At 40.5% G+C, this 15,744-nt stretch overlaps 1 protein-coding gene across 1 annotated transcript in view; it reads left to right on the forward strand.

The window, feature by feature from the left end:
* Nucleotides 1-15,744, forward strand: part of LOC138372850 (cuticle protein 63-like) — a 21,217-nt gene continuing 5,473 nt past the window's right edge. Inside the window, exon 1 of the mRNA XM_069338516.1 lies at nt 1-18. Within this exon, the coding sequence (XP_069194617.1) occupies nt 1-18 (18 nt within the window). The remainder of the gene's footprint in view (nt 19-15,744) is intronic.

A 15,744-nucleotide genomic window follows, 5' to 3' on the forward strand; every position in this document is an offset into this window, starting at 1 on the left:
ATGGTATATGACTATATGGTAAGCGACTCAACTTCCCTGAGACTGGTTTGTGGGGCTTGTGACTCCTAGTTGGACAGTGATGGAATATCTGCCATCAGAACCCAGATCAGGCTTCATCTTCAGCTGTCCCAAATGATCTCTCACTTCCCCTCCCACTTCCTTGGCAGAGTCGAACCCCAAGTCTCCAGTGGTGACTTACCTCGTCAACTGGAGGGTCTCCATCATTACTTGAAACAACTACGCCTTTTACCCCCCTTCCTTAATGAGAAACTTGGGAGCTGTAATTCTGTCTCATATCTACACCAACCAGCACATTGATCATCATTATTGCAAGTATTTCACAGCACACCAGACTAAAAACAAACTCCAAAATAGCACCTGTCTATCAGTTTATAACCAAAATGTTAGATCACTTGGTAAACATTTTGACGATTTAAATGCACTACTCACAGCAATAGGTACTAACTTATCGTTCATTATTTTAACAGAAACTTGGCTAAATAAAGACTATACCCAACTCTACAACTTAGCTGGTTATAAAGCCATTCATAACTGTAGGCCTAATAAAAAAGGTGGTGGCACAGCTATATATTACCGAGATACATTTATCTGCAACAGTGTTATTAGTGACAGAGATGACTACTGTGAATATACTTTTGCTCAGTTTACAATTAAATCCCTTAAATCCTCTTTGACTATTGGAGCCATCTATAGATTTTCCAATACTAACATAGCTTCTTTCTCAGACAACCTAAGGAATCTTATTATAAACAACAATCTCAACAAAAACCACATCATTCTGGGAGGAGACTTTAATATTGACCTGGGTCAACAAAATTGCTCTCAAGTTGACTATTTCCTTAACAGCATGAACTCCTGTATGCTAATCCCCACAATCACCAAACCTACCCGAGTCACTCAAACATCAGCCACTACCTTGGACCACATATGGACAAACATAACAGCTCCCCTTGTATCTGGTATAATCTACGACAGAACAACTGACCACTATCCTACCTTTCTCATAGCGAACATGGACATAACACCACCAAAAAGCAAGAAACTTTCATTTAGGCTACACAGTGAATCAGCTTTAGACAATCTTACAGAGGCACTTTACAATATTAACTGGGATTCTGAATTCAATAATACCCATGATATAAATTCATTAGCTAACCTCTTCATCTCCAAAACTCTAAGCTTCTACAACATTCATTGTCCCCTTCTTACCAAGCAAGTAACTGACAAAAGATTAAACAATCCATGGCTCACAAGTGGCATTCTCAACTCAATCAACAAGAAACATGAATATGAAAAGAAAGTTAGGATTGGCCTAGTTTCAAAGGAAGTAGCTAAAAGGTACTCATCAATGCTTACCAGTATCATAAGAAAGGCAAAACTTGCATATTATGTGAATAGATTCAATGAAGCAAAAGGCAACATGAAAAGCACTTGGAAAACTATCTCTAGTATCCTAGGAACTAAACAACACTCACATAACCAAATAAAACTCTACAAGGATGGGGATATACCGTCAACTGATTTAGAAATGGCAAATGAATTTAATAGTTTCTTTTCATCGGTTGGTGCTAATCTTGCCAGTAAAATCCCACAGACTCAGACACATATTAACACATATCTCTCAGGCAGCTACCCAAACTCTCTTCTCCTTTCACCAATCAGCCCGGCAGATGTTGTGTCCATCATACACTCTCTAAAAACCAAGGCAGGGAACACCAGTGAAATTCCGTCCATTGTGTACAAGAGAGCCTCCCATGCCCTTGCCCCACCCATAGCACTACTGTTCAACAAATCTATAGAGTATCACACCTTCCCTGATATCCTCAAAAAAGCAAGAGTAACGCCAGTCCATAAAGGAGGCAATCCGGCGGACATAAACAATTATAGACCAATATCAAATCTACCCATTCTATCAAAAATATTTGAAAAAATTATTTACAAACAGCTCTATTCCTACCTCGTAAAATTCGACATACTCAGCCCCTGCCAGTTTGGCTTCCGGTCCCAAAAGAGCACCAATGATGCAATCATTAGTCTCCTTGACATTATCTACTCAGCCCTTGACAAAAATGAGTTTCCGATTGGACTCTTCATTGACCTAAGAAAAGCCTTTGATACTGTTAATCACAACTACCTCTTACTTAAACTCCAGCATTATGGAATCCGAGGCCTTGCCCTTGACTACATCCGATCCTATCTTAGTGACAGACACCAATATGTAACCATCAATGATACAACTTCTTCCACTCTACCAATTACCGTTGGAGTGCCACAGGGCAGCATCTTAGGACCTCTTCTATTTCTTATATATATAAACGATCTGCCTAATGTCTCTAATATTCTCAAACCTATATTGTTTGCTGACGATACTACCCTTATCTACTCAAACCTCAACCCACACACACTAAATAATGTTGTGAATAATGAATTTAAAAAAGTCCACTTATGGATGTCAACGAACAAACTAACATTAAACATCGAAAAGACTTACTACATCTTATTTGGAAGCAAATCATCAAATGCAATTCAGCTACAGATAGACAACATTAACATCAGTAATAAAAATGATGGCAAGTTTCTTGGCCTATTCCTAGACAAGAGACTCATCTTCAGCACCCACATTCAACACATAACTAAGAAAGTCTCTAAGACAGTTGGTATACTCTCCAAAATCAGATATTATGTTCCTAACTCTGCTCTCCTCTCACTATATTATGCACTAATCTACCCCTATCTTAATTATGGTATCTGTGCATGGGGGTCTACCACTGCAAACCACCTTAAGCCCATCATCACACAGCAAAAATCTGCTATCAGAATAATAACTAACTCTGCTTTCAGACAACACTCAGCTCCCTTGTTTAAATCCCTAAACTTGCTAAATATTAACTCCCTCCACACATTCTCTTGTGTCAACTACATTTACAAAACCCTGTTCTTAAATGCAAACCATGCTCTGAAACTCTCCCTGGACAGATGTAATAGGACCCATTATCACCACACCAGAAATAAATATATCTTTGATATCCCCAGGGTCAAATTTAATCTGTGTAAACACTCTATGCAAATTAAGGGACCTAGTCTATGGAACTCACTCCCTAGTGAATTGAAAAACTGTAAAACTTTTGCCTTATTTAAAAGCAAAACCAAAAAGTACCTAACTTCATCTATTTAGTTTCCTACACTGAGCTTTAAATTTGCTCTGTACCTAGTGTTACCCAATCTCCTAATTTTTATGTAATATCAAACAACCTTATCATTGTGTTCATTGCTGTCTTCTTTTATGTGCTAGCCATATGCTGTATTGTGACTACCAATTTTTGTCAACTACCATTCAAGCTGTCATTGCAATCAATCTTATATTGTTTCTGCTGTATTGTGCCTACCAATTTGTTGTCAACTACCATTTTAAGCTGTCATTGCAATCAATCATAGCTACCTATGTGCTTTAATATACTGTACCTATAATTTTCTCTCATCTTTTTTTTCATTCCATGTAATCTGTTATCATTTTTTTGTCTATAAATTTTGCAAGTATTTACCTCCTTAAAATTTTCTTAGATTAAGGACCTGCCCGAAACGCTGCGCGTGCTAGTGGCTTTACAAGACTGTAATTACCATAATTGTATCCTCACATTCCTTATGTACATTCTTGTATATGCATAAATAAAATAAAAATAAAATAAAATAAAATTGCACTCAAACATGCATGGTTCCTTTAAACACTGCTACATACCATGATCATTTTGGCCCTATTACTTGATCTGAGTATTTTGATGTTTGTCATGATGAACGTACTGTATATGCTTTTGATTTACACACATTTGCTGACTTTGGATACCTATGTTACTTTTTACCGCACCCAGACCAGCACACGTCGTTGAAGCCCCTTCTAAAGAGGCAGCTGCCCGCCTAGCGGCTTTGTCCTGCATTGAAGGGTCCCGGTAGTACAGTCGCGTTCATTCTTGACTCTCAATCAAGAATTCCGGGGTTAAATCTCAGGCAGGACAAAAATGGTTGGGATCATTTCCTATGACCTAATACCGCTGTTCACCTAGTAGCAGTAGGTACTCAGGAGGTAGTCAGCGTGTTGTGGGGGCTGCATCCTGGGCGGGGTCTGTAATTAGACCCTTGGGGTGAGGACCTTGATATAAGCTTAAGTGTATGAATACACTCTGGCTGCCTGTCCCCCGACACAATGAATTATTATTACAGTAATATTAGTGGGACCCTGGTCTGGGTCTCCAGAAATACTCAATTAAATGTCAGCATTTGCACCTTCATTCTCCCACACCATGTGACCGGGGACAGGGGACTTAATTAAACATTGCCATAAGAATATTTAATGTTTCCTCGAAGTCCAAGGTTATTCTATCCAGCAGACTGATGTGTGCACTCGATTTCCTCTTGGTCATCATCGTCAACCCCTTAGAGTAGTTAACATAATTTGGTATGGTAGGAACCTTCTGTCTTCTGCAGTTCTTGCCGGTGTCAGATGCTCTGTTCAGAAATACATCGCCCCTATCCACGCTTCTGCAATTGATGCTGGAAATATGGACATGATTCCTTGACGTGCAGTAGTTAGATGTTCATGTGCTCCTTGTGTGGTGACCCTGGTCATTCTTGGACAGACTGTTCTCCCCAGGCTCGTTACATCAACTTGGGTGAGGCCCACCCTGCCTCCTCACACATGCATGTACTATCAATTTAGATAGTCCATTCTCAACTTAAAATACTGCGATTGTTTTTCATTTCGTGAGGCAATATGTCGAGGTCTCCATCTTAATTAAATCTTACACGAGTTATGCTTCTGTGTCACATCACACTATTCGTCCCCACCCTTCTTCCCTTCCTCAGTGCTACAACCCTTTCCAAGTCTTAAACCCCAACACCTCCACCAGCTCTCTTTCTTATGTTCTTCTGTGAACTGAGGCTCAAGGTATTCCTCAATTATCACATACCAGCATTTACACTCTTCCTAGTCTTCTCCTACCTGCCATATTTATGTCACTTCTCCACCTCCACACTCTTCTATATCCACTGTGCCCTTCACCGATATTCGACCCCATCTCCCTTCTTAACACCAACCCTCTTCCCCTCTGTATTTTGACCCTCCTTGAAAAATGTCTTCCAGGCCAATATCTATCAAACCAATGTCAAACCAATTCTATTTGCTGACGACACAACCTTCATTTACTCCAGTCCTGACCCCCTTGCTCTAAATGCCACAGTAAATACTGAGCGAAATAAAGTCCATCTTTGGCTAACTGCCAACAAACTCACCCTTAACATTGAGAAAACTTTCTATATTCTGTTTGGCAATAAATCCTCTAATCAAATAAATCTCAAAATAAACAATACCCAAATTTGTAACAAATTACATGGCAAATTCCTTGGCATTCTCATTGACCACAAGCTGAATTTCCAGGGACACATTCTAAATATATCAAAAAAAGTTTCAAAAACTGTGGGCATTCTTTCTAAGATCAGATATTATGTACCACGCCCTGCCCTGGTGACTCTCTATTACTCCCGTCACTAGATTATTTATAATCTAGTCACGATTATAAATCGTGACATTAACCGGGATTCTTAGGACTACTGCCATAGATTACTGATTACAGACATAACAAAGTGCATAGTGACCCGCTGGAAAATTGAAAATTGTCATTAACAATAGAACTTTGTGTTAAATAGAGAATAAACGGGAGACACGTGTGAGCCAGTGAACGAGGCTTTGTGTACATGCGTGTATTAGGAAAAAAAAAATAGTGAACGGTGATTCGTGGAACAGTGATGTGGAACGGGTATCACAACAACATATAAGTTGGAAGTGAAGGAAAATCGTGCATAGAATATTATAAATATAGAATACTAGAAATATAGAATAGTGGCAAGAGGCGGCATCAGTGGTTATAAATCGGGTAACTGGAAACTGGTGACATCAACCTGGGACAACAAGAGGTCACCTGTACCGACCGGGGACCAGCTTCGCTACCCTACGCTAAGTACCTGCCATAAAGTTTGAACAAAATAACATAATATTACAAATATACGGTATACATATAATATTATAAATATTAAACATATAAATATATATACATATAATTTTATAAAGAGTTAAAAGGACTGACATCAACAAGTGATCCATACAGTGACTCTCAAATACAACACAATACATCAGACAATGGAGAGGTGTGGCGAGTGTTCGGGAGTACTGGGAAGACGTAATGCAGGCGTAACGTGCTGCATCTGCAACATAAGATTTCACCTGGGCTGTACAGAATTAGCTCCAGGATGCATAAAAAGGCAAGGAATTTACTGGGTTTGCAAAGATGACAGATTAATGTTAGAGAACATAACTAAACTGATGAAAAACATTCCCGAGTCACAGAGATTACCATTCACAGACAGGCTACCAGTGATATATGCGGACTGGGAAAAGTCAACATTAGATAACGACCAAAACTCAGGAACAGATAGTTTAGAGAACTGCAGCAGTAGTGTGGAGGAAGAGACTATTGTGGTACAAAATAACAGCAATATTGCAGAGCCAGATAATATAAACGATGAGAGCAACAGTGAGACAGAGTGCATAGATGAAGGAATTGGGACGAAAAACGGAGATGACTGCAATAAAGAGGTAGACAAGACAGTCACAGATATAAATACCTTGAAAAACGCAAAACCGGAACACATTTGCAAATTCTACGCTAAAGGAATATGCAAATATGGAAAATTAGGAGCAAAATGCCATTTTCTGCATCCTCGAAAATGCAGGAACATGTTGAAGAGGGGTACATGCCGTTTTGGAACAGGGTGTAGATACTTCCACCCTAAATTATGTCAATTTTCAATTAGGGACAAAAAATGCTACAATCTTCAGTGTCCGGAATTCCATGTGAGAGGTACAGAGCGTTATAGACGGGAAGATCAATATGACACTACTGGAAATTTTTTAGAGGAAAGCAGAAACAGAGTAGTAAATATAAGAGAGGGGAACAGTCAGATGGAACCACTACAGGATTACAGAGGGGAACGGAGATACCCACAAGACTGGAATTCAAATTACCAACAAGCACACAGGTACTACACCAGACAACACCCGTCCTACTACCAAAACTGGACGAATCACTTCCAAAACGACACACCCTGGACGCAAACACAGTGGCCTCCTTACCAGAGCCTCAGATATTAACACCAAGTAAGGCATCCAGCACTTCCACTAACACGATAACATCATTTATATTTGCCAACATCCAGGGTATAAAAACACGCAAATCCAACAAAGTTCAATTTATAGATGGTCTCCTTCATGAGGCAAATGCAGTGTTTGCAGCCCTAACAGAAACCCACACAAAGGACTACCATGATGGTGAAATATGGATCTCAGAGCACAATCTTTTCAGATGTGATAGGAAACACCGGCTTCAGGGTGGGGTCAGCCTCTACATCAAAGACACACTCATCTGTACTGAGCTGCTAAACACGTCAAATGATATGGTGGAAGTGCTGATAATCAAAATAGAGATTTTAAATGTAGTTATTGTCCTTGTATATAAGTCACCGGAGGCAAACCCTCAGCAGTTTAAAGACCAACTAATGAAAATAGAACACTGCTTGGAAAACCTCACAAATCCAGCTCCGAACATCATCCTGCTTGGGGACTTCAACCTACGGCACCTGAAATGGAAGCACCTGGCTAATACAGTAATATCAGAAAGAATACCAGGAAGTAGCCTAAATGAACAGGCACATGCAAATGACCTGCTACGGATGTGCGACAGGTTTGCCTTAAACCAGCACATAGTAGAACCAACTAGGAAGGAGAACACGCTGGACCTCATTTTCACTAATAATGATGAATTGATCAGGAACATAATGATTACAAATACCTGTTACTCAGATCACAACTTAATTGAAGTTATGACAACCATGGGGAGTAGACCTTCAAAACCAGTCCAGATTCCCGGTGGAGGAGATTTCAGCAAATTCAACTTCAATAATAAACAGATAAACTGGGAGCAAATAAACCAGGACTTCACAGAAATAAACTGGGAAGAACAGCTAGAAAATGCAAACCTGAACCAGTGCCTGGAAAAAATAAGCTCAGTAGCACTAGAAATATGTTCAAACCGCATACCTCTAAGAAAAAAGAGGAAGAGATGCAGATTGGAACGGGAACGTCGTTCCCTATATAGGCGAAGAAAACGAATCGCGGAACAACTTGAGAGTCGCACCCTTTCTCAAGAACGGCGAAGAAGGTTAGGTAGAGAAATAGAAACAATTGAACGCAAGCAAAAAGAATCATACAAAACCCAGGAGAGGCAAAGAGAGCAAAAGACCATCAGTGAAATAGAAAGAAATCCGAAATATTTTTTCTCCTATGCAAAATCAAGATCAAAAACCACATCTAGTATCGGGCCCCTGCGAAAGGGAGATGGAACTTTCACCGATGACAACAAAGAAATGAGCGAGCTACTGAGGACGCAGTACGACTCTGTTTTCAGCGAGCCATTAAACACACTAAAGATTGATAACCCAAATGAATTTTTCATGGATACGATACCAACATCAAATCATATATCAGACGTCACCCTATCCCCACTGGATTTTGAAGAAGCCATAAACAGTATGCCTATGCACTCTGCACCAGGCCCGGATTCTTGGAACTCCATATTCATAAAGAACTGTAAAATCCACTATCGCAGGCCCTCCACATTCTGTGGAGACAAAGCCTAGATACTGGCGTTATTCCTGATATACTAAAAACAGCAGAGATAGCACCACTTCATAAAGGAGGAAATAAGGCAGAGGCAAAAAATTACAGACCGATAGCACTAACATCGCACATCATAAAAATTTTTGAGAGAGTGCTAAGAAGTAAAATCACAAAATACATGGAATCACAGCAACTCCAGAACCCCGGACAACATGGTTTCAGAACAGGGCGCTCTTGCCTGTCGCAGTTGCTGGACCACTATGATATGGCATTAGATGCTATGGAAGACAAACAAAACGCGGATGTAATTTACACAGATTTCGCAAAAGCTTTTGATAAATGTGACCATGGTGTTATTGCACATAAAATGCGTTCAAAAGGAATTACCTGAAAAATAGGCAGATGGATCTACAATTTCCTGACCAACAGAACCCAATGTGTAATAGTCAACAAAATAAAATCCAGCCCATCAACCGTGAAGAGCTCAGTCCCCCAGGGTACTGTGCTTGCTCCAGTACTTTTTCTCATCCTCATTTCGGACATAGACAAGAACACAACCTATAGCACTCTATCATCCTTTGCAGATGACACTAGGATCTTCATGAGAGTAGGCAACATAGAGGACACGGCGAACCTCCAGTCAGCCATAGATCAGGTCTTTCTATGGGCTACAGAAAATAATATGGTGTTTAACGAAGATAAGTTCCAGCTCATGTGCTATGGAAAAAATGAAAATATAAAAACGGAAACCACGTACAAAACTCAGGCAAATCATAACATAGAACGAAAAGGCAATGTAAAGGATCTGGGTGTACTCATGTCGGAAGACCTTACCTTTAAAGAACACAATAAAGTAGCCGTCACAACTGCAAGAAAAATGACAGGTTGGATAACAAGAACTTTTCACACTAGAGATGCTATACCGATGATGATACTTTTCAAAACGCTTGTGCTCTCTAGAGTAGAGTACTGCTGCACAATGACAGCACCTTTCAAAGCTGGAGAAATTACTGACCTGGAGAGCGTGCAGAGATCCTTTACTGCTAGAATCCACTCAGTAAAACATCTAAACTATTGGGACCGACTAAAGAGCCTAAAACTGTACTCCCTTGAGCGCAGGCGGGAGAGGTACATAATAATTTACACGTGGAAAATATTAGAGGGGCTGGTCCCAAACCTGCACACAGAAATAACATCACATGAGACCAGAAGACATGGCAGGATGTGCAGAATACCCCCGTTGAAAAACAGAGGTGCAACAGGTACTCTGAGAGAGAGAACTCTATCAACATCAGAGGCCCGAGACTGTTCAACACGCTTCCACCACACATAAGGGGCATAACTGGCCGACCCCTCACAGTGTTCAAGAGAGAACTGGATAAGCACTTCCAAAGGATACCTGATCAACCAGGCTGTGACTCATACGTCAGGCTGCGAGCAGCCGCGTCCATCAGCCTGGTTGATCAGTCCAGCAACCAGGAGGCCTGGTCGACGACCGGGCCGCGGGGACGCTAAGCCCCGGAAGCACCTCAAGGTAACCCAAAAATCATTTACGTCCTCTAATTACTCAACACAAAGCTGCTATTAGGACAATATCCAACTCTGGCCCCAGACATCACTCGGTACCCCTACTCAAATCTCTGAATATGTTAGACATTAAGTCACTGCACATTCTCTCATGCGTATTATACATATATAAAACGCTAAATTGTAATGCCAATCCTGACCTCAAAAGCTTCATAGAAGGTTGTAACAGAACCCATGAGCACCACACCAGAAATAAATACAGTTTTGATATTCCTAGAGTACGACTTAATCAAACTAGAAATGCTCTACAAATCAAGGGACCCAGAATGTGGAATGACCTTCCCAACCATGTTAAAGACTGTACCTCTCTCAACCAGTTTAAGATAAAAACGAAGCTATACCTAATAAATTCCCTGTAACCTACCTTACCCCTCTGTTGTCAACCCATGTATGTTTTTTTTTAAGAGCGCTGTTTGTCGACAGAATTGTATTTGTGCTGCTTTTTCATCTATGTTTTCATTTCTTGTTTTCATTTTACTCTTTATGCTCAATTAGTATTAAGCTTTAGTCATTTAAGTTTTTCATGCCCGAAACGCTTTGCGTAATAGTGGCTTTAGACATTGTATGTACTAGCTCTATCTATAAGTCCACCAATCTTTGTAAAAATCTCTTGTATGTATGTACCTTACCTAAATAAACATTTATTTATTTATTTATTTATTTATTTATTTATTTATTTATTTATTTATTTATTATCCTCCTCCAAGCCGTCTTCGTATCGTCCGCTCCCGTTCTCCCTCCCAACCTGAGACTGTGGAGGCTGTCGCACAGAACATTGCTACTGGCAAGCCTATGTCTCACAGAAAATTAATACTTGTTCCTTTCCCCATTTTCTCCCCATCAAGTAAAAAGGCTTCAGTCCTGCCCTGAATCCCCATCTCCATTTTTGTTCCTGCATCTCCTCCCATCTTGGTATTTCGAGTCCGATGACCTCGCTGTGGACGTTCCCGTAGCCTCTTGTTTCTATCTCTGGTGCTGTCCCTGATCCAGTGCTGCCATTTCTGCCCTTAGCCCCATTCCCTTGACTGCCCTTTCCTGGCGGCGCCTTCCTCGCCGGACCCTCTCGGTTCATCTATGCTCCTTACACCGCCCTCTGGACTCCACTACCCTTGCTGAATTTACCTATGCCCTTTAATTCAAATTTTATTGAACCTGCTCCTGATCTTCTCTAGTTTCCTGTGTCCTTTTTTAACTAAGATATTTCTTTATTTTGACTGTCACCTGTGTTCTTTACAATGTTCTTCAATGGGATGTGCATGATGGTTTTTATGCTAGTTTTGATGAACTACAACTTTTGTTCTCTCAATTTACAGAGCTTTGTGTATGTCTCAAGGATCTGATGCTTGGCGCTCGTCCTGATCATGTCCGCGGGTTTTCCATTTCTCCCCTCCAGCTTTGCAGGAACCCTAAACTACTGCTCTCTTGATCCGGAATGTTATTACCTTTGTCCTACTTTTTCAATCGAACATTCATTTCTCTGCTGCCTGTATCTTTGTGAGCAAATGATATTTCGTCTGTTCCATTTTTCTCCCCCAACATATTAAAATTTCTCTTCCCGATCTCGAACACCTTTTGGACTCATTACCGAAGCTTGTCCTGCTTTTGGGTGACCTTAACTGTCGGTATGGTCTTTGGGGCATTGCTTTGACAGAAACCGTAGGCCATTTTGTAGAACCTTTTATCCTGTCGTCTCCATTGTCTCTCCTGAATTCCCGCGAGCCCACTCATGTTGACTCGCGCACTCGCACCCTTTTCTGTATTGATTCTTCTCCTCTACTCTTTCATTTATATAGGCCTAAGGTGGAAGGTCCTCGATGACCCTCCATAATAGTGACCATTCCCCATCCTCGCAACCCTCTTTTTCTTTCCGTCCTCCTCTCTCCATCGGCCCAACTACTTGGGCTGGACAGTAGAGCGACGGTCTCGCTTCATGCAGGTTGGCATTCAATCCCCAATTGTCTATATGGTTGGGCACCATTCCTACCCCTTCCCCCCCCCCCCCCACACATCCCATCCCAAACCCTTATCTTGATCCCTTACACGTGCAACATAGTCGTAGTGGCTTTGCGCTTTCTTCTAATAATTCTCTTCCCGTGCTATCTCCATCAGTGGCAATTTAATCAGACGAACTGGAATTTTCTCTTCACGCTACTCTCCCCAACCTGTCTGATCTGCCTCTCCCTCAAGCCCACTCCTGTCTCCGGGCGATATAGGCTCAGACTGCCGGACCAACCGGGCTGTGTGGGCCTGCGGGCCGCTCCAAGCAACAGCCTGGTGGACCAAGCTCTCACAAGTCGAGCCTGGCCTCGGGCCGGGCTTGGGGAGTAGAAGAACTCCCAGAACCCCATCAACCAGGTATCAACCAGGTATCAACCATCACATGTTGATTTACGGCGAACCATGCTTCGTCATCTCTGGAGTAAACCAGTAGAGCAAGGAACAGGGAATTGTAAACAGCAGGAGCACCTCTGCTGGAGAGAATGGTAGTGCAGCTTGACGATCGACCACAGCCAACCTTAGACCAGCCGGCCGGGTTCAGAATACCTTAGACCAGCCGGCCGGGTTCACATAAGAACATAAGAACAAAGGCAACTGCAGAAGGCCTGTTGGCCCACACGAGGCAGCTCCTATTTATAACCACCCAATCCCACTCATATACTTGTCCAACCCGCGCTTGAAACAATCGAGGGACCCCACCTCCACAATGTTACGCGGCAATTGATTCCACAAATCAACAACCCTGTTACTGAACCAGTATTTACCCAAGTCTTTCCTAAATCTAAACTTATCCAATTTATACCCATTGTTTCGTGTTCTGTCTTGTGTTGATACTTTTAATACCCTATTAATATCCCCTTTGTTATGTCCATTCACCCACTTGTAAACCTCTATCATGTCGCCCCTAACTCTTCGCCTTTCCAGTGAATGCAACTTAAGCTTTGTTAATCTTTCTTCATATGAAAGGTTTCTAATTTGGGGAATTAACTTAGTCATCCTACGCTGGACACGTTCAAGTGAATTTATATCCATTCTATAATATGGCGACCAAAACTGAACTGCATAATCTAAATGGGGCCTAACTAGAGCAAGATATAGCTTGAGAACCACACCAGGTGTCTTGTTACTAGCGCTGCGATTAATAAATCCAAGTGTCCGATTTGCCTTATTACGAACATTTATGCATTGATCCTTTTGTTTTAAATTCTTACTAATCATAACTCCCAGATCCCTTTCGCAATCCGACTTCGCAATCTCAACACCATCTAGCTCGTATCTTGTAACTCTATCATCATTACCTAACCTCAGAACTTTACATTTATCAGCATTAAACTGCATCTGCCAATCCTTTGACCATTTCAAAACCCTATCTAGATCAACTTGAAGTGATAGTGAGTCCTCCTCCGAATTAATTTCCCTACCGATTTTCGTATCATCGGCAAATTTGCAAATGTTGCTACTCAAACCTGAATCTAAATCATTTATATATATTATAAACAACAGAGGTCCCAGGACAGAGCCTTGAGGCACTCCACTTACAACATTTTCCCACTCTGACTTGATTCCATTTATACTAACTCTCTGTTTCCTTTGGTATAGCCATGCCCTAATCCAGCTTAATATAGCACCCCCAATACCATGAGACTCTATCTTTTTAATCAGTCTTTCATGTGGCACTGTATCAAAAGCTTTGCTAAAGTCAAGGTATACAACATCGCAATCCTTACCACTATCAACTGCCTCAACAATGCTAGAATAAAAAGAACAAATTTGTTAAACATGAACGGCCATTTATAAAACCATGTTGCGACTCAATTATTAATTTATGTTTTTCAAGATGAAGACGAATTTTATTTGCTATTATAGATTCGAGTAACTTTCCCACAATAGACGTTAGGCTAATTGGTCGATAGTTAGACGCAAGTGATCTATCTCCTTTCTTAAAAACTGGTATCACATTAGCAACTTTCCAAAACTCTGGCACTCTGCCTGACTCTATTGATTTATTAAATATGGTTGACAGTGGGTCACAAAGCTCCTCTTTGCATTCTTTAAGCACCCTGGCAAACACTTCATCCGGCCCTGGGGATTTGTTTGGTTTGAGTTTTACTATTTGTTTAAGAACATCCTTCCTGGTAACTGCTAAACTCGTCAACCTGTCCTCGTCCCCACCCACATAGACTTGTTCGGCTGAAGGCATATTGTTAAGTTCCTCTTTAGTAAATACAGATACAAAATATTTATTAAAAATACTACTCATCTCTTCATCACTATCTGTTATTTGATCTGTCTCAGTTTTTAATGGACCTATCCTTTCCCTAGTCTTAGTACGATATAACTGAAAAAAACCTTTAGGATTTGTCTTTGCTTGCCCTGCTATGCGAACTTCATAGTTTCTTTTTGCTTTCCATATCTCTTTTTTAACATTTCTAACCAGTTGTACGAATTCCTGTTCTAAAGTGACCTCCCCATTTTTAATCCTTTTGTACCAAGCTCTCTTTTTACCTATAAGGTTCTTCAAATTCTTTGTTATCCACTTTGGGTCATTAGTATTCGATCTATTCAATTTGTATGGTATACTACGTTCCTGTGCTTTGTTTAGAATATTCTTAAATAAGTTATATATTGAATCCACTTCGAAATCCCCATTTAAGTCACCTATCGCTGGGTTCATGTCTCGCTCCAAGACCGGCCCACACCCCATACCCAAGACTTTCCAATCAATTTGACCCAAAAAATTTCTTAGGCTATTAAAATCAGCTTTTCGAAAATCTGGCACTTTAACAGAATTTTCTCCTACTGGTCTATTCCATTCTATGCTAAATCTGATTTCTTTGTGATCACTGTTCCCTAGCTCACTCCCTATTTCGATGTCATTAATTTGCGTTTCCCTGTTAGTTAACACTAAATCTAAAATATTATTTTCCCGTGTTGGTTCCTTAATGTGTTGCGTAAGAAAGCAATCGTCAATTAATTCTAGAAAATCTTCTGCTTCACTATTCCCTGTTTTGTTCAACCAGTTTATTCTGCTAAAATTAAAGTCACCCATGACATAAATACTGTTAGATCTAGATGCTCTAGATATTTCATCCCATAGGTGCTTTGCTTCCATTCTGTCTAAATTTGGTGGCCTATATATTACTCCTATTATAATATTATTAGCTTTTTCGTTTAATTCTATCCAAATAGTTTCTGTGTGTGGCTCTGTTTTGATTCCCTCTTTGAGACAACATTTCAAATTGTCCCTAACATATATGGCTACTCCACCTCCTCGTCTAATATATCTATCTGTGTGAAATAGTTTAAATCCATATATTTGATATTCAGCTAATAGTTCTCTATTTTCTACATTCATCCACGTTTCGGTAAGTGCAATAATATCTATTTTTTCTGTGCAGACAAGAGCATTTAATTCG

The sequence above is a fragment of the Procambarus clarkii genome, chromosome 40 (assembly GCF_040958095.1).
Source record: "Procambarus clarkii isolate CNS0578487 chromosome 40, FALCON_Pclarkii_2.0, whole genome shotgun sequence".
Classification (NCBI taxonomy): Eukaryota; Metazoa; Arthropoda; class Malacostraca; order Decapoda; family Cambaridae; genus Procambarus; species Procambarus clarkii.